This window comes from Varanus komodoensis, unplaced genomic scaffold (genome assembly GCF_004798865.1).
Source record: "Varanus komodoensis strain SLA01 unplaced genomic scaffold, ASM479886v1 scaffold10, whole genome shotgun sequence".
Lineage (NCBI taxonomy): Eukaryota > Metazoa > Chordata > Lepidosauria > Squamata > Varanidae > Varanus > Varanus komodoensis.
This window is the reverse complement of record NW_025335269.1, coordinates 7,418,960-7,439,419: the sequence shown is the minus strand read 5'-3', so window position 1 is coordinate 7,439,419 and position 20,460 is coordinate 7,418,960. Positions and strand designations below refer to the sequence as shown.

Genomic DNA, 20,460 nt, shown 5'->3' with positions numbered 1-20,460 from the left:
TTTAAAAAACAATACACTACCAGATGTGGTTGCTAACTGTGCAATACAAGTGCTGTGTGGTTTTGCCCTTAGTTATCCGTCTCGATCCTATGTGCAGCATAAACTCTTATTTAAAAATTTGGTAACTGCTTTTTTGTTAAAGAAAGGAAAATGAAGTGTAATTTTTCTCAAGGACTAGTGGCAGGGGAAGAGATGGAGGTGCATCACCCAAAGTGCTACCACTATGCACATTTTCATAAATACTGTGTGTATACCGATACATAACGGTATCTTTCTTATGTAATGAAGCTGAGAAATAGCTTCACATTGCTTCACTCTCCATGCCTTTTTAAGAAAACCACTTACTCCAGATTAATATATGTCATGATTTCCCACAGATGATTGTTCTCCAGCATGGTCTAGCAGGCACATGACTCAGCAACCTTGCTGAAGCTAAGCGGGTCTGAATCTGGTCAGTGCCTCTTTGGGTGACTGCCTAAGAACACTCTGTGCACCTCTTTAAGTTCTATGACTGAGGTAAGGCAGGATATAAATGTAACAAAACAAACCACAGAGTCAATGAATCTGCAGAGCTATAATCACAACAGAGATAACAGAATATGGTCTCCAATGAGAAATTTGGCAGTCTGCACAAGTTTTGAACTATCTCAGCCCTCTGGTTTTAATAAATGCAAGTGTTTAAATATCATTATGAAGAAGATACTGGGTTTATTTTTTTGTTGAAAAGATAGAGAACAGGGAGTAGTCACATTATAGTTGCCTAGGATCAAAAGGAAGCTCTTCTCTGCCCCAAAGAGCTAGTCCTCTACTCCTTTTCTTAATTCTCATCCCTGTCCCCCATATCCTTAATAAAAATGTAATAATTGCAAAATACCAAATTCTGTAAAAGGCAGTTGGGGAGCAGGGTAGGATACCCTGCAGAATCAATTACCTGATGGTATACATGACACTTTGACCTATTTATTTAACCGGTTCATGACCATGGAAGTTGGGGTGTTCCCACTTTCACAGCACTGAGAGAACCTGCAAGTACTATTCAGTTTTGATACCTAATGTAATAAAGCTGCATCAGTATACTCGGTTCATAGCGTGCTTGTATTTCATAAGGACAAATGCATCAAGAATTCAATGGCAATTGACTCCCTTTCCTACCCCAATTGTGGAACCCACTGGGGCTGCACACCACTAAAGCAAACTTGTTCAAATCATTACTAACAAGGACCACACAAAATTCAAAAGTGAGGGAGTTTTTGAGTTCAATGAAACTCAGGATGGATATGAAATTACCTAAAAGAGAGCGAGAGAGCAAGAGAGCCCAAGAACACATTAACGTTACTTGTGGAACTCCAGTCTTTTTTTCTAGTCTTTTTATCACAAGATTGTGCAAGGTTGCTTTCTGGGACAAAAAATCAGAAATCTGAGTCAGCAGTGTGATGCGGTGGTCAAGAGGGCAAATGCCACCCTTGGTTACATAATCAGAAGGGTGGCTTCTAGATCAAGAGAGGTATTACTACCACTCTATACGACTCTGGTGTGCCTGCAACTGGAGTACTGTGCTCAGTTTTTGGCCCCTCATTACAGAAAGGATATAGCCAGGTTAGAGTCAGTGCAGCGCAGGGCCACAAGGTTGGTGGCCAGTTTGCAGGGGATGCTGTATGAGGCAAGACTGAGGGAACTGGGCTTCTTCAATCTGGAGGAGACTCAGAGGGGATATGTTGGCGACATACAGGCATGTGAGGGGATGTCACACAGAGATGGGTAGAGACCTGTTCTCCCCTGCAGAGGAAGGCAGGACGCACACCAACGGAGCAAAGCTCAGGGAACCGAGGTTAATTTAGATGCCAGGAAGCACTTCTTGACAGTTAGGACCCCGAGGGTATGGAATGGGCTCCCACAGGAGGTGGTTGAGGCCCCATTGGTGTGGGTGTTCAAAGATAGGCTGGACATGCACATGGTGGGTATGTCGTGAGCGGAGACGGCTGGAGCCGGGGGTCAGACTAGATGGTCTGGGAGACCCCTTCTGACTTGCTCTGTTTCTATGTTTCTATTTCTTTTGAAAATACAAAAGCCATCCGTTGTTAGACTGTGTCTTTAAGGCTAAGTGGAATGTATGGTGGTCCCTTGTAAGTGAGCAAATTTAAGGAAAAATGTGGTTGTGCACATTGACTGTAAATTAATATTATTTTTATTAGGAACTTAAATTAGAACTCCCGTCTCAAATATAATTCGAGAAAAAGCTGTAAAAAGAAATGTCAATTAAGTTGTGCACCAATCCTTTGTGCACAAAGAGAAAAGGCAAAATATTAAAATGCATTTAATGCAGCTTCCACAGATGGCAACCCGCTTTAAAGATGTCACACAGAGAGAAACCAATATAGAGCAATATAAGCAATATATAGAGCAACAAACTTTAAACAGGGAAGTCTGTGGACTCCTTGGAATCCACAGCAGGTTGGCTGGTCACTTGATGTTGACTTTCCTCATTTCCAACTCCCAAACCACATAAAAGGGCAGCTAAAACACACACAGAATGCTTTGCTAATAATATTTCTAATGAAAGCACTGCAGTCATTGCTGCAGAGCTGTTGCAAAATGGCAACTGGAAGCAGGAGGTGTGGCTTGAGGAAACATTCATGGGAAGGTGGGTGGTCCACCAGGCAAAACTTTCTTTCTGCAGCCTACTCTGTGGAAAGGGGGCAGAATACCTGATACAGTGCTCTGCTTATTAAAAAACAAGTAACTCACATCCAATTTCTCAATTTCTGAAAACTCAGAGATTGGTTAATTGGGGCTCATGCCTGGCAGGAAACCAGGCCTTCCAACCGGGAAGCCATGCCTAGGTGGATGTAGGCAAAGTTTGTTTTTTAATGAGGATAGGACATTTTTGACTCACTGACATAAACTGTCTTTCTCCTGCACAAGGGTGGGGAACCTCTTTCAACTTGAGGATCAAATTCAAAGGCTGCATTCCAGGGAAAGTCACAAAGCAACTGAGGGAATGGATGGAAGCCCTTCCCACAGATGCCGGGAACAGGAAGGGGAGGGGCTTCCACACAAACTAATGCTTACCTGTAGAAATTTTCCAACAATAGTCCATGCAGGCATGGAGCCCCATATGTGTGATGCAAAATAAAGGTATTACTGCCTTCAAAGAGGCAAATGGAAATTAAACAAATTAAAGGAATTAAAGGAATACATATGAGTCCTCCCCTCATTAAGTGGCACAGCCAGTCACAGGTTTGCCACTTCAGTGAGAACTAGGCTAAGAGAGCAGAAAATCCATCCTGGAGATTAGGTTATTCAGAAAGGAAAAACACAATAATGCACAGTGGAAATGCAAAAAAAAAAAAAAAAAAAAAATCATTACTACTGTCCCAGATTAGAACTAAGCCTAAATTACCAGGGAGAATTTAATTTACTTCATTTGCCTTCCATTTATAGCTCTCTTTCAGTACTCCTGAAATGTTCAACATGTTTCATTTACTTATCATTCATGTTTCAAATTGCACAATACCACATTTGCTCCCAGGGATATTATGTCTAGCAGCAGAATGTAGCATCCTAATTTTTCATTGGTTGATCCAACTTATTTTATATGCAAGTTGAGTGACCTGGTTGAGGCACCCAACATGGCATTCAGTTTGGAATTGGAACAGGTACACAGATCTGATTTATGGAAATTCAGGAAAGTCTAGCCAAGTATGGTTGAAGGTACAGACACATAGAATACAAAGAGCACTGTGCCCCTCCAAATAAAAATCACCAAACGTACATTTGTGCTATTTTGTAGCCATTAATTAAACCCACTGGCAGTTCAGTCTGGAACTAAGGTATGGGTAGCTGTGTGGTGATCTACATTTGGCAAGAAAGGTCATAACCTCATAGGCTGATGCAGATGGAAAACCCAGAGCACTTGAGAGGCCAGCATTACTGTGAAGTAAAAGCTGAGTACATATCACTTTCGGATCACAGGACTAGATTTTGGAAGCAATCCTCTGAAGCACATAAAGGACAGACATATGGGGTTGCTCAAGTTACTGCCTGAAATACAACCCAACTCAATTCTTCTAGCAACTCTCAGGGAGCTATTTACAATCCAAAGCATTGATCTATTACAGTCATATGGTGATGGCAACATTTTGCTCAGTCTTTTTTGTTTTGTTTTTTTGGAGAGTCACTTCTTTTTTTAAACTGAAGGGCACGGGTATCCAGGGGTCAGCTCAAATGTATGAGGTTTCTCCAACTTAATCTGTTGTCGTGAACAGCAGCAAATAAAACAGCAACCGCACCTTACATTGTACTTTGGAGCCAAACCAACAGGTGCCCTACATTGGTGTTAAATTAGCATTCAATTAAAATGATATGCACTGAGCACTGTTATCGTTATCATCATCATCTTGGTTAATAATGAGACTGCAATTGATCTGCTTATAGTACAAAGAGGAGGGGAAAATGGAAATGGGCAAGAAATGTAACTCACTTGTTTTTTCTTGTAGAATCCCTTCTTGTCACAATTTGGAATATGCAGTCCTCTTGGACTTAAAACGTTCAGAATCTTTAGGTTGTTTAGTGTGTCTTCCATTTCTCTTCGACAAGGACCCTGTCAATTAATTATTTTACAAATCAGAACATCCATGCATACCAATATTTTCAGCAATTTATTTTACACCATGACAAACATCTGCAGTAAAGGAGCAAAAAACACTCAAGAATTTTGAAAGGTGAACATTTCTTAAACATTATACTAAAGCAACTGAACTCACTTACGTACAGAATTTGGCTGTTTATTATAATTTTTTAAGGTAGGGGCTGGGAGGGGGGGTTAAATGTTTAACCCTAAATTTGTAGGGTTAAATGCTGGGTGGACTTCACAGCTATGAGTGAACTATGCATGCACAGCCCAGCTTCTGGAACAGGATTGGAATTAAAACAGCAGCACTAATTTGTATGTACAAGTCTCCATTCAGCCAGAGATCCCCATGTCACATCTTGTTTCTGCATACATATAGCCCCACAGAAAGATCATGAATGACATAAAAATCTTCAAATCAAGTTAATAGCTTGGATCCTAAAATAAATTAAGGATTTTAATGGAAGGGAAGTTTAGTACAACTTCATCCCCAGGCAAAAGTAAAGGTTCCCCCACACATGCATGCTAGTCATGTCCAATTCTGGGGCTGGTGCCCATCTCTGTTTGTAAGTCAAATAATCAGCATTATCGAAGATGCTTCCATGGCCATGTAGCCAGCATGACTAAATGCTGAAGCACACAGAACACTGTTATCTTTCTCACCGAAGTGGTACCTATTTATCTACTCACATCTGCATGCTTTCAAATTGCTAGGTAGGCAAGAGCTGGGACGAAGCAGTGGGTGCTCAGCCCGCCACATGGATTCGAACTGCTGGCCTTTCGATCAACAGCCCAGTGGCTCAATGGTTTAACCCGCTGTGCCACTTGCATTCCTCCTCCCTAGGCACCCATGTGTTAGCCTATGAGAAACATGCAGGGTGGGGGGCTCTTGAACAATATGGTATGCATAGCAGGGGGCTGCTGGGAAAATAAGACATGAAAATTCCTTCCATTAATTCTTTAAGCGAGTTTATCTTAGGTTTTGAAGCCATCTCCCCACCCAACAGCATTCCTCCTTTTATACAAGTAGTTCCCAGGTTACAAATGAGTTCTGTTCCTGAGAAAATGGAAATTCATCTTTAATTGAATTTGCATATAAGGTGGATTGCATACAGTCGGCCCTCCACATTTCGAGGGGTTAGGGCACAGGACCCCCACGCAAGTGGAAAAACAGTGAATATCTCTATGTCTCCCTGCCTCAGCCCAAACACCAATACCTCCTCTTTGCATTATAGAAATTCTAGAGAGATTTCCCTCTCCAGACGGGTGGGGCAGGAAGGACTGCTCTGGAGGCCTCTTTCTCTACACTTTCACTTTCTTTCTATGGTGATGCTTTGGAGGCCTTTCTTCTCTCCCCTTCTGCTTCATCTCTCTATGGTGATGAGATTTCCTGCAATAGGCCTTTAACTTAAATTTTTAAATTCATAGGCTTTATGGCAGTTGTTCATAACTCTGACTTGGGGACTGCCTGTATAACTTCTACCCTGACCTTAACCCTACTTCATCCCCCTCCCTGCACTCACTAGCCAGTAGGAAAGCTCCTTCAGCTTTCCTTTCTCCTGGCAGAGTTAACAATATATAAGAAATATCTTTATACCCTGGAAATGCAGGGCCAAATTAAACATTCTACCTGGTACACATTGTGCAGCTGTGAATGCTAGATCACTTCACACCTATATAAACATGTATAGCACCTTTGCGAACAGGCATCATGACACTTTGCACCCCACTTTTGCACAAATTTTGCACTTAAAGGTATGCAAAATTCCAGTGGGACCTTATCTTCCCTTTCCTTACCACCCCATGTGTATGAGCACAATTTCACTCCCCCAACCCCCTCCAAAACCAAGATGGACTAGAAAAGTTTAATGATCCACCTCACAAACACCATAATTCTAATCTAAATTGGGGCTCCACACACTACACAGAGATAAAAATATCTAGCATGGATAAATCTACAGGGCTACAGAAAACATTTACTTTGACCCTTAGAGAACTGGTATATCTGCATGGAGCTACTTAGCAATATATTTAGGACTCTTCTGACGTTACCTCGGTAGTGTAAGAGCTGCAGCATCATGGCTTCCCATGTTGCTAGTGCAGCATTGGAAGCCTGAAGTCATGCAGAAAGGATTTATTTCTACAGTATCATTCCAGTCTCTACATTGCTGAGGTAACATCAGAAGGGGGCCCTATATTCTGAAGGTCTGTTTCCCCAATGTGTAGAAACTGGGACAGTAAGATTGTTTTAAAATTGGGACAAACTCTGTAGAAGGAAGCTACTTAACAAGTTTTCAGTGAAAGCCTCAATTCCTGATTCAGTGTCAGAAGAGGTGGTAGGGAAAATGGCAAAACAGCCATATATCATAACAGAAGTTCACACACAGCAACTCTAAGCAGGAGGTTCTTTTGAGAAGTCAATGCCATTGGATGGGTAAGTGACTACTGCCTGTAAATCTTACTTTGTGGGTTAGTTAATCAAACTTTTTCTGATGTCACAGACTTCTTGCATAGTCCTTCCAGGAAATGCTGAAAGGACAGTAGCAAGCTATGTGACATGCTGATGGATTCTAGCAGGGGAGCACCTCATGGCAGGGGACAGAAAGAGAATAATTTGCCCCTGAAGGCCCAAACCTCAATCTAAGATCTCCTAGAACCAATTCTTGGAGTACTGACTACTGAATCCCACTGATTCTCAGGCTTCCAAACAAACAAAATATTGTCTGCAGATTTTATGGTCTCAGATGTATACATATCACTACTGAAACATGAAGAATCATTGGTGTCTTTTTAATTAGACATGTAATCATATAAATAACTATACTAATAAATTGCACATAAAGCACTGTTCATTCAAGTACTGCCAAGGCATATAGACCCAATATTTTTACATGTTTATAGCTTGAGATTTTGGTCAACAAATGTTCTAACAAGTCTCATACATTTGCTTCCAAGAGGCAATTGCTCCCAGCTTTGAATATGTCCTTTAAATTGCTGCACTTATTGGCAGTTCCTTAAACAAACAAAGCAGTTGAGACATGCTGACTGCAGGTTACACGCTTTTTAAAGATACTTGTTTCTGAGCTTAAATGTACAAAAAAAGATTTCAAAAATCCAGAACAACTTCTGTACCAATTTTAAAGAGCCTTGAATTTACCACATTTCCTTATATAGTATTTAAAGGATTTAGGGTTATACTCTCAGAATAAGTCAGAGGAATTTCTGAATCTGGATTTTTTTCTTCTTCTTCTAGTATAGATGTTCTAAACAAACAAAAACCCTACACTTGACAGCAGCAACCATTACTTGGATTACTAGCCATCAGTGAGAACTCTTTAAAAATCATGACCACCTTCCTTCACAGATGTTTTGAAATGATGTTGAAACAAATTCAGTTGTGTTAATAATTGTACTGACAATTAGGGATCATCCAAAGATATGAGGGTTTATTCCTAAAAATAAACCTCTAGAGCTCAGGGGTCCTCAAACTTTTTAAACAGGGGGCCAGTTCACTGTCCCTCAGACTGCTGGGGGGCTGGACTAAAGTTTGAAAAAGAAACCCCCAAAGAAACAGCAAAAGCGACCCCCCTCCAACCTTGTTTCTCAACAAGGAAGTGTGGCAAGGAATTTAAAGAGCAACCAGAGTGAGTTTTACTCCTTAAAAACAAGGAAACAGACAGCCCCAAATAGACAATTCTGTGGGGTGGACAGTGGAAAAATCATCTAGCCTCGCCAAGGGATTTGAATTTGTTAAAGAAACCCCCAAAGAAACAGCAAAAGTGACACCCTCCCCACCCCAGCCTCATTTCTCAACAAGTGTGGAGAGGAAAATTTCACAAGAGCCTCAGGCTGGCCAGCAGACAGAGGGGAAAAAAGCAGACCCGTTTAAATGAACAAGCTAACAATGCAAACAGGGGAATGCTTAGAGGGACTTAAAAATGGATTTAAAAAGTTTTATTTTTCTTACCTTCAATCCTTTTTTAGCGTTTTCATCTCACTCTCTCTTCTGCCCTCCTTGGAAGAGAGAGAGAGAGACGCTCCGTATTTCCTGCTCTGTATATGCGTGCAATTGGGGGGGAGGGGGAAGAGCCAGTGCACGCGCAGTTGAGCTTTTACCATTAGATGCACACACCGGTTCTCTGCTCAGTTTCAAAGAATACCTGTGCCGGCTCAGAGCTTTTGGACTTGCTCAGAGATCATTTTCTCCGAGCAAGTCCAAAACTTCTGAGGTGGGCCAGATAAATGAGCATGGTGGGCCAGATTCGGCCCACAGGCTATAGTTTGAAAACCCATGCTCTAGCTCTTGCAGAAGGGAAGCCTGAAGCCACATGGCTCAAAAAGCATGGATCTGGGACAGGGTTTGAGGTACTCAGGAATTTGATTCTGATGCCTAGGAATGCAAAACGTTTATAGTGCAATTGGATTTTGCCCATGTATAATAAGATGCAGGGCCCACTGAGTCACAAGCAAGTATGTATAGGATTGCCCACACAATCCTGTGAATTGTTGGTGCATAGCAATTTCATGATAACTTTTAAAAATTGATTCTGGTACTTAACCAGCTCCCCACCACCACCACTCACCACTGCCTGGATGGACTTTCAAGTTGCAACATCCTTGGTGTTCTACTTCTAATGATACCAAATGAACTCATTGGCGCACTTACTCTTCCTCCCCTTCAACTGCTTTCACCACTGTAGTCCCAATTTTTAAAAGAATATGCTTATGGCTCCACCCTCTTGCAATCTGTAGTCAGAATACATTATTAAATTACATCACCATGTAAGCATATGAATTATTCCAATTTCAGAAACTGAAGTTCCTTGGGTTTTGGATTTGGTGAGAAGATGAAAGCATGGAAAAGAAATAATCCTGCCTACTTCCCCTTTACAACAGACCTTTAGTCTTCTCCTGGTAAAGGAGGCAGCAGACTCTGAAAAGCCAGGCACCCCTGGACTTCTTCTTTGACAGACTAAGCAGGCAGGGATACTTTTCATATTTCTCAAACTTCCACATTTTCCATTTCTGAAGGATTTTTGAGTGGTTCCTGTAACTCTTCCTTTTCAACAACATAAAACTGTGTCTGGATCAGCCAGGAGTGTTTTGATGCAAAGCCAAAAAATACCCAGCAACATTTTGTGTGCCTGTTGGCATGGGCATGGGGGATATGCAGCCTGCCTGCCAAGAACAGTACATGAACCAGAGTATTCTCTGCTCACATTTCCTACAACCCAGCTGGGCTGCAGACTTTGTCCATGCACTGCACATAAGGAACAAGAAACAGTGGCCACTTCATTTCCATGTGTTATTTTGCCCAGAGGCATTTTCAGCATGACAGACCAATCACTAACGAAGCTGGACACTGCTTTATGTGCAGTAGAAAACTTTCAATAGGCAGCCAAAAGTTGATACTGAGTCCTGCATTCATAGTACATGCTATAATTTGCTGCTTGGAATATAGGTTCACAGAGATAGAGTGAAAGCAAGGCAATTTTACTTATTAGTGCCTCTGTCTTCTCTGTAAGAAAAATAAAATGGAACTAATGCATTATTAATAAAGTAACTGGTCCAATCAGGCAGTTAGTCTGGGGGGATTATAAAAATCTTCTCCAAACTTTTACTAGCCTTCTTAAAATGTTTGCTTCCTTTAAAATCACTCAGATGTTTTTCCTGAGTAGATGCTTCCTTATTCACTTCAACATTTTGCTTAACGCATAATCCAAAACCCAAAACTTATTAGCTTTGCTGACTGTATAGAGACTTTGGCTGGATGAGGGCCAATAAACTGAAGCTCAATCCAGACAAGACGGAGGTCCTGTTGGTTGGCGGATCAGGCTTCGGGGAAGGTGAATCGAACCTAGTCCTGAATGGGGTTGCACTCCCTCTTAGGGACAACGTCCGCAGCTTGGGAGTGCTCCTCCACCCAGAGCTTTCACTGGAAGCTCAGGTGACAGCGGTGGCGAGGAATGCTTTCTTTCAGCTTCAGCTGATCCATCAGCTGCGCCCCTACCTGGAGAACAACTGCCTGGCAACAGTGACACACGCGTTGGTGTCTTCCTGACTTGACTTCTTTAACGCGCTCTACGTGGGGCTGCCCTTGAAGACGGTCCGGATACTTCAATTGGTTCAAAATAGAGCTGCCAGGCTGCTGATGGGGACTGGGTGTTATGTTCACATGACTCCAGTTCTCCGTCAGCTTCACTGGCTCCCCATTGAAGTCCGGGCCCAATTCAAGGTGTTGGTGATGACCTATAAAGCCATTAACGGCTTGGGTACTGGTTACCTGAAGGAGCGCTTACGTCCATATATGCCCGCCCACCCGCCTGCCCCTTGAGATCAGCGGGAGAGGCCCTTCTCTGGGAACTCTTCGTGAAGGAAATTAGGAGGGTAAGTACTCGGAGGAGGGCTTTCTCTGTGGTGGCACCCAATCTATGGAATGTGCTCCCCAGAGAGGTCCGCCTGGTGCCGTCGTTATTTGTTTTTTGGCGCCAGGCGAAGACCTTTGTATTCAAACGTTATTTTAATTGTTAATATTATTTATTTTATTCTTTGGCCAGAGCGACTTAATTTATACTGTTAAATTATATTGTTTTATATGATGTTATTTATTTATGTTTGTGAGCCACCCCGAGGCTTCGGCGAATGGGGCGGCATAGAAGTTCCCTAAATAAATAAATAAATTGTCCTGCAGCTCTGGGCTCCCAACAGGACACTCAGCACTGATGAGACAAATAAATATCAGCAACATGGCTTGACTAACAGCTTGCATGAATGTTTGTTGTGCCATCCCAACTTGGGTTGTGTGGCACCTTCCTGCAAAGCTAGTCATCAAAACTCATGTTGTTCCCCTCAAACAGGAACCTCTATTTTTGCCCCAAAGTTTAGGAGATTTATGGTGGTACTTCAGGTTATATGTATGATATCCAAAAGAGCAAATACTTGTCTGTGAAGTAACGACTGATTCACAGAATAAACATGTTCAGAGAATTACATGTTCTCTGTAATTCATTATCTTGTAGATTGCCCAGAATCTCCTATTCTGATCATTCTGGTGACTTCACAAGATCCAGCAACCAAGAATATCAAGAGCATTTATCCATTTAAGGTGAACGTTCATGAGTATACACATGTTGTTTTATCTGTTAAAGAAAGAAAAATACTTACATATTCAGTCTCCTGTTTGGACTCAGAAGAGAAATTCAGTGTGTCTGTGCTTTGTGAGTCGTACTTGTAGCGCTGGGTATTTTTGGTATGCTCTTTCCTGATGATATCTATTTTGGTGTGGTGAGGATGTGACTTGGAATCCAACAGCCTGTGTGTTGGGGGAAAAGACTGGTTTTCTGTGCTACTGATGTTCTGGTCTTCTTCTGAATCACTGGAATTCCCTGTTTCATAAAGAAGGTTTTTTAAAAAGTTAGTCAAGCATTTATTATGGATAGTTTAAAAACTTGCATAAAATATGTTACTATTATTATTAGTAGTATTAAATTGCTTTATAAACATTGCAACATATTTCTACATGAAGCATTCCAGAGTAGCAATCAAAAGCAACAGGTCCTTGTTATTTACATCAATCTCACATTAGCTGGAAGAAAACTATAGTGCAATACATGGGGCGGGGGGCAGGTTGGAGAAGGCTGATCTTCAGTTTGACAATGGAGGTCACAAAAAAGGGAAGGCTGAGGCAAATGTAACAAGGAACAAATTGTGAACTTATGTAGTTACATACCAAGGCTTTCAGAGATTGTATTACACACAACTACTCCAGCCACAATGGTTAAAAACCAACCACTTATCCTGGAGTAGCCCACTGAAGTCAATGACACTATTTTGGAATAAGTGGTCTGAAGACAGCCTTCAGCATCACATAGACTGCAGGATCTATTTCCTCAACAGAAAGAGTTCAGTGTTCTTGTGACTGAAGGGACCTAGTGACTTTTCAACCTATCATTCCAGCGTTATTATTGGGTTGTTAGGCTTGTGTATCTTTCGCTTATATTTAGACATTTAAAAACTGTCCTATAAGTTCTAAATTGATTTGTTTTCCCAGTCGTAATTTTAAAACCGCTAAAATCTAGCAAATTGCCTTGCCTGTATTTGAAGAAACATTTCTATATCCAACCAGCAGGGGGCAGCTTTGCACCATTCCTGATGTCTGGATCCAAATCAGAAATCTGATAGCAACCTTGCCAAATAAATAAATGAACACAGGTAATTTGTTACTGACTTAATGACTACCTATTATATAAAATGTATGACTATATTGTGATCGCCATGAAGAGTTCTGAGTTTCTTTTTATTCTACATGGGGACAGAATTCACAATTAAGATTTTCCCACCTATGACAAATGGGTGCATATGTAATTCAAGTGTGTACTATTACCACTCAATGGTGCAACAGTAATCATTAGGCTGTGTGACATGCCCTGAATTATTTCATACTTCATCCTATTTTTAACAATCTTGAATCCATTTCAGAGCTATAAACATTGCTATACTGAGGTCCAGAAATCATTGTTTAAAAAAAAAATCTCTGTAAAGAAACCGCTTCTCAGTATGGGACAAACATGATGTTTCTTGCCATATAGTTAAGAAGCAAGCATCTACACTATATCTCCCCTCAGCACACACGCACATGCACACGCACACATTATAACTGTAGCTTCCTCTGTAATATATTTAAGATTAGCATCTTCCAGGTTTACTGGATGCTTACATTGAGCTAAAGGCCACATGTGGAAATAACATTAAGAACATACAACTATTAATCGAAGAACAGGGAATGTACAACTATTTAGTGCTGGGCAAGGAAGAGACTGGCTTTAAAACTGACCACAGAAATTGATACTAAAATTTTATTCAAAACCACACACGGCAAGAAATTCAGAACAGAAGATAAACATTGCCATTCAGCTGGAAGAACCATGCAATATGTTGCCAAGACGAGGAATGGGTGGGATTAAGCATAAGATCTTGCCATCGGTGGTTTTGGCACAGCTTGTTGACAATGGGTATAATGCATAAGAACAATTTAAATTTTCAGCAAATGTTTTGAGTAAGCAGATAGCCTGCTTTCTATAGTTTTAATTGAAAGGTGCAGCAGTGTTTAACCCTCTTAATGTCACTCATCAGGGTTGCTGTTTTTAGACATGATAGACTTTATATCCATTTTTAAATGAATTTTTTAAACCTGGCTATTTCCTTTGTAGGTTTCTTTCAAGTATGTCATACTATTATGTTCTTTTATAACTGCACGTAAAGATTCAGATATTATTCATCGAGATTATTAGATCATGATAGATAATTTGTATGGTTTGGCATGTAGATTCCTTAAAACAGTACTCATTGTGAAATCTGACACCCTTGTCCTTAAAATTCAGCTCTAACCAATACGTAGATATATATCTCACTGACTAGGCAGTGACAACTCAGTGGCATCCAATTAGGTTATACAAGTGGTGCCAAGTTAGTTAAATCACTTTAGTTACATTCTGGAAAGCAAAATGATATTGCCTAAGCAAATCAGCCCTGTTAGATTTCTTTGTTTTATTTGGCTTGAAGATGTCTCACGAATCTGAAGGCCAAAGCCTCTGGCCAATGTAATGAAGGAGTGTCATTTTGCTCTATTAGTACTGCATCTTAATGACAAAACTGGTGCATGACACAGCACATATTTTCATGAAAAAAACCACACTGCTTTGCTAAATATCTACCCACAAAACTCCAATTTATGGGTGATCAATGCTGTTTAGTCCTTAGACAGATAATATTACTGACGGGTTTTTGTTTTTCTTGCTTGTAATATTTGTGTCACATCCTCCCTCCCAGAACTTTAGATCTGAATTTTAGCCTAACAACAACCTTATGAATTAAGCTAAACTAGCAATTTCCCTAAGGCTAATTAGGGAGCTGTGCTAGCCAGGTCCTCCCCATCTCCAAGCCAAGCACTGCAAAATGGTGACTTAGGGCAAAATCCTATGCATGTTTAGACCAATAAAAGTTCTGCTGTTTCCAGCATTCCCCAGCCACCTTGGCTGGCTGGGAAATTATGGGAATTGTAAAAATTACTCTGAACTTACTCTCTTGGCTCTTGACACTGAGAATACAACTTTCTTGTCCTACTGCAGGAGGTTAAAAATCTTTCTGCTCCCAGGGAAATGTCTGTCAAGAAATTCCAGCATGTTGCAGGGGGTCTTCTAAGGTATATTCATAGTTTAAACAGCTCACTGCCCTGGCCTTTTGGACTTCACCACTGTCCCATGCTAACAGTCAATGAGCCTTGCAAGATATGGAACACTTCCTTGAAAATGAACATTGCAGGGGAAGACTGACAGTGGAAAGTAAGTTACTGTCTCCATTACTTATCTTCCATTACTTATCGTTACATCAAACACCATTCCTGCTTTCCAAAGCATAATTTGAAGGTCTTGCCATTCATTAGCAGGGAAATAGCAGGGGTCTTGCCATTCATTCTAGGCAAATCTCCACTTGACTTCTAATTGAAATACATTTCTTTAACAGATTTCAGGAGGATGCATCCTCCACCCATTTAAGTAGCTATTGCCATACTAACTTGCCCACTAAGTTCCAACAGGAAGCAAGATCTCAGCAACACATCAGCAACACTTACTGAATTGAATCTTCTTCTCTGCCCCCCCCACCGCCCCCTGGCCCTAAAAATCCTTTATCACCTGCTATAGTTACACACCCTACTTCTACTCATGCTAGGAAAATCTCTGATCAAAGATGAGAGAAAAAAAGTTCAGTTATGCAGGATATCTAAAAGCTTGAAAAGGAGCTAGTACAGCAGACATCTGCCTGATATCCTATGCTGATATATATAGTACCAAAATCCTCCTTCTCATTTTAACTGATAATTATGCTCAGTAGGTATCACTGATCTGTAAGGAATAATTCTTTACTCTGAATGTGTTTTAAGGAAGTGTTAACATTACAATCTTGCTAAAGGACACTGACATGTTTCAATGCAGTTTAAATCTTGACATGTTTAAAGCTTTTCCTCGTTCAAGCTGTTGTGAAGTGGGAATCACAAATTTATAATAATTCAGGAAATATACTGAGTCACTCTGGGGATTACATTCAAAAGTAGACTTGAGTAGCCAACCTCTCAGGTGAGAAAAGGCCAGCCAAAAATGGGCTGAATTAAGCCCACAAAATGTCCAAGTGGTTATGATATTATTAGTAATAATCATAATCACTATAATAAACAAATGTTTTCCTGCATAAAGTTATTTTTTCTAATCTCGAATCCCAGCTTTGTCTGTTTTTTGCAAAACTGTACATGTACAAGGAAGTTATTTCCACCACCTGTGATCAATTAAAGCTGCACTAAAAGTGGAGCCACTAAATTTCTCTTGCAAATTGGCTTGCAAATGGAAATAGGAAAGTCTGGCTTTAAAACAAATGGAATCATGCAATTAGGGTTCCTTTTTACTTCCCCTTTTAATGTCATTGATGAGCCAATTTAGGGTGCAATCCTGTTCATGTTTTAACAGGAAAAACTCTGTTACTATTCCCAGCATTCCGCAGCCAGTATGGGCTGCACTCTTCATTTGACAGTGATCAATTACACCATCTTTTGTGCATTTTAATTATATATTAGTATCTTCTAAACAAATTAAAGCTGTGATTTTAGGTATATTTACAATGCTGCAAGCCCTAATGAGCTCAATGGGGCTTATTTTCTAGTAAACATCCATAGGATTAGACTGCATAGCATACTATTTTCACCTCAGTCTACTGCTTGCAGAACTCAGTGCCACACTTGCTTCTTCCTCCCCTCCTACTTTCCAGGAACTTTGCAAAAAAAAATCATTTGGATATGCTTTCTGTAAGCTGCTGAGTATGAGCAGACTCACACGGTTTTGCCAAATCATTAATTCATTTAGGAAGGCTCCTGGGTATTTAATTAGTACTTGCTACTTTTGCAGAGGATTTGGAAGCATGGATGGCTCTTTTTAAAAAGACCTTTCTTCAACTATTAAAATGAGCCATAGTTTACATGTAGATACACAAGTTCACAAACTTTAGCAGAAAATGGAGAAATTCAAGCTCTTCAAGGTATTGTAATATGGAAGTTCTTTTAAAGAGTTACTGAAAACTATTTGCCCTTTTAACTTTTTGTTTTTAGAAACTAGTGACATTATATATCAGGGTGCCTTCTATGTTGCATTGAAATCAAACACTTTTGGGAACACACGTACAAATCAGAAACCCAGTTGCCTAGGCTGCTTTAGTCATGGACACAAACCAACCATTTTAGACAAGAACAGAAAGGAAACCTTGCATGTTCTCTGAACAGCAGGAGCTGAAATTGCATAGGAAATTACATGAACAAAATTGCTCCATCAAGAGCTAACTCAGCATACTACAATTTACATGTATACACAAAGCCATCATTGCCTGAAGATGCAGCCAAAAAAATAGTGCTGTCCACACAGACAACGAACTCTGTAAAGCCTTATTTTATATGCATACAGGTCACACGAGTCCTGGCAATCAGATACTAACTTTCTACATTAGGACCACATTTCACCAAGAATCACTTTTGAACATGGGAAACTTAACAGAAAATAGAAAATCACACACATACACACTTGTGAAACTGACTAATTTCTTAATAATTTACTCAATTTGACTGAAACTGTTAAGCGTATTCAAGATACACTTTCAGGCACATACACACAAAAGATCCGCCTTTGCCTAAGTCACCCCACACCGAAGAAGATAAACTGTGCTTTCGCACAGGACAGCAAGTTCTGTTTGAACACACGTGAGGCAAGGCACAAATGTGTACGCACACGTATGCTCATGCATCTTCTATAAAGCCCTGAAAAACAACATAGGCGGTTTGACACAAACATACTCAACCAAGAACTTACATATATCACATGGCGGGGTTACACGTAATCACACACACACGCATATGCATACCAGAGAAGTCTAGCCACTATCAGCACAACACACATCCCAAGGATCCAACGTTACACACGCTGGTACTTCTTAAGAAGAGTCCGCACAAAATGTTCCCTCCACGCACGCACGCACTCTCCCCCCTCCCTCCCTCATACACACACGCACGCACGCACGCAACATGAGTTGCTGCTACTAGGACGACACAGAGACACCGCCTAAAACTGCAGCTTTGTATAGTGCGGCACAAGGAAAACGAGCTCTTGCTTCTCCACTCAGAAAGGAAGAGGCCTAGGGTTGCCCGGTCTGCACGCGACACACACACACTAAAAAGCGGCGGCCTCTCTCACATACATTTGCACACACGTAGCAGACGTGGGCATGTGGCCGGCTCAGGCTTTGCTGTTCGAGCCGCCCTCATCCGCTTCCCTTCCGCCCCTTTCTGGTCTCCTTACCTGGCCCGTGGGTCCCTCGTAGGAGGAAGTCGCGGAGCCTGCTGCCGGCGGAGCTGCTGCTGCCGGTGGAGCTGCCTCCTCCCCCGGCCACGGCCGCGTCGCCGCTGACGTTGGTGCAGAGCCCCTTGCCGTCGAGGAGCGCCTGCAGGGGCTTCTGCTCGTCGCTTCGGGGCCGGCAGCTGAGGCCGGAGCCACAGCGCTCGGTGTACACGCCGCACGGGCTCCCTTCCTGCAAGGCGCATGTCAGGCAGCAGCCGCAGCCCGGCTCCCGCACCAGCTCCAGGCACTCGGGCGCCAACGGCTTGCACTGCTCCAGCGCCCGGGAGTCGCACGGGTCGCACCGCACCACCGGCCCCACCGCCAGCGCCAGCCGGCTCAGCAGCGCCGCCGCCGCCGCCGCCACTGCCCACAGCGGCACGTAGAGCCGCGACACCATAGCAACGGCGACAGGGGGGCGAAGAGAGGGGAGAAAAAGCACGGCAGGCAGGCAGAGAGCAGAGCAGAGAAGCGAGGGGCAGCAGCCGTTGCGGGGCGAGCACCCTCCCGTAAAGGACACCTCGAGGGCAAGGGACAGGAGAGCAGGACACCCCGACACAGAAAGGCAGACAGTCACTCACACGCGCGCACACACGCTTCTGAAGTGGCGCGGGTGGGTGTGGGGATCCCGAGTGCCTGCCCGAGGAGGTGGGGGGCAAGAGTCACAGGTACTTGTACACCCTGAGGGTGCACCAGCAGTCTAAAACAATAAAAAATAATAAATGTTGCGGTGGGAGGGAGCTTTACACACCCTTCTCTTATTCAAGAGATTCGAGAACAGCCTCTCTCTCTCTCACACTCAGCATCATGTGCAAGAGCAAGCCAGAACAGGAGTCGCTCAGCCCCTTCGGTGCTGGAAGTGACCTGCAGCAGAACAATTCTGTTTCCCCCTTTAGTGCTAATGCAGCTATTAAATTAGCGATCTATATAAATTTTAAAAAACCTTCTCTCTGCTTCCCCCGCCCTTCTTTTCAAAGCTGCTAAATCGCTTTGGGGTTGTTGGGTTTTCCCTTCCCTTTTGCAGCAGTTTTAAAAAAGAAAAAAAATCCCCCCGCACACACACAAGCTAAGAAGATATGGGTCCCGGTGGGAAGAAAAAAAACCCACTCCTAAGACAGGAGAGAGAAGAAAGGAAGATGCAAAATAATAATTTAAAGAAGATGAAATTCCTTTCTTTTTGGTCGTTTTAAATCTCTTTGTTGACTGCAATTTGCTTCTACTCTCTAACTTTGCTCCATCTGGTCTCTCATTCATCTAAAGGTCTAGCCTATATAGAACCCCTGCTTAGGACACGCCCCGGACTATGAATAATGAACAACTCTGGCAAAGAAGTAGAAGGGGAGTGACTACTAAAATCCAGTTTTCGGTTCAGAAAAGGCTAGGGGGGAAGGAAGGAGGCAGGGAGGGAAGGCGAGTGATTCATAATGGTGATTTAACTGCATTTCTTATAAATTTTCTTCGGGCAGATATTTTGGAGAAGGGAGGGGAGGCAGAGAAAAGGAAAGAAAACTTCCAACATGTGCCTTCTTTTCAGGGAAAAGTGATTCCCCTCCCCTTCCTTGGCTCAAGAAGAGAAGACAGAAAGAAAACCAAATGGGAATGCCTTTTTTGGATTCTTGTCTGCAATCCTGTCCGCGCTGGAACTGGCTAGAAGAATAGAGAAACCTGAAAGGCGTGCTTTTTATGCACATAGTCAGTTTCTAGGACATAGATCTTGGAACGAGCTTTTCTCTCACATGACAGTTTGGAGCTCCCTGAGAAACTGAAATATGTGTCCAGATGCAAGTGCGTATCAGTCCTCTCAGCCCTCCTAATCCTAGGTACCCTGGTATGCCAAGCTTGTCCTGTGCAAAAAGATGCCTTTTCTTTTTCTTAACTACCTTATTCAAGAGCTCTGCAAAGTCCTAACATTTTTAAATTTGTCCTGCTGGGGAAAAAAGTCATCATTTTTTGCCTTACATATAAATTGTGCATTATATCAGTTTAACTATATACTACTTCGTGATTCTTGTGGAATACTCGCTGCAACTTAACTGAAAGATGGCATTTGGGGATGTTCTACTATTCTGTATAGTATTCTATAAGGTTGATTATCAGAAATATGTTGCTATCGTTACAAAAAGAGAAAACTCTGTACATAGATGAGTAGTTCTTTCAGTTCTTTACAAGTCTTATCAAAAATACATATGCTGTCAAATTCTTGTCCAGTAAACAAGTATTTCTCCCCCAAAATATTTGGTTACAACTCTAAAACCAAATAATGAAAGGGTCTTACTTCTAGAGGTGGTGCCACTTCCACTAATCTGTGTAAGCAAAAGCTGCCCTTTGAATCTGTATAACACCACTTGGAAAGTCAATGTTGGTGACTTCCTGCTTTTCTAGCAGTTTATATATGAGTATATTAGG

At 41.9% G+C, this 20,460-nt stretch overlaps 1 protein-coding gene across 2 annotated transcripts in view; it reads right to left on the bottom strand.

The window, feature by feature from the left end:
- IGFBP3 (insulin like growth factor binding protein 3) overlaps positions 1-19,287 on the bottom strand; it is a 38,121-nt gene extending 18,834 nt beyond the window's left edge. The window contains exons 1-3 of one of the 2 annotated variants that reach the window (XM_044453704.1): positions 18,019-19,282; positions 11,795-12,015; positions 4,481-4,600 (exon numbers count right to left, since the gene is read on the bottom strand). In XM_044453704.1, coding sequence (XP_044309639.1) covers positions 4,481-4,600; positions 11,795-12,015; positions 18,019-18,454 — 777 coding nt within the window. In that variant the 5' untranslated portion in view covers positions 18,455-19,282. Of the gene's footprint in view, positions 1-2,167; positions 4,601-11,794; positions 12,016-18,018 lie in introns of those variants that run through there. The other variant, XM_044453696.1, reaches the window with a different exon arrangement.
- Positions 19,288-20,460: the final 1,173 nt, after the last annotated feature.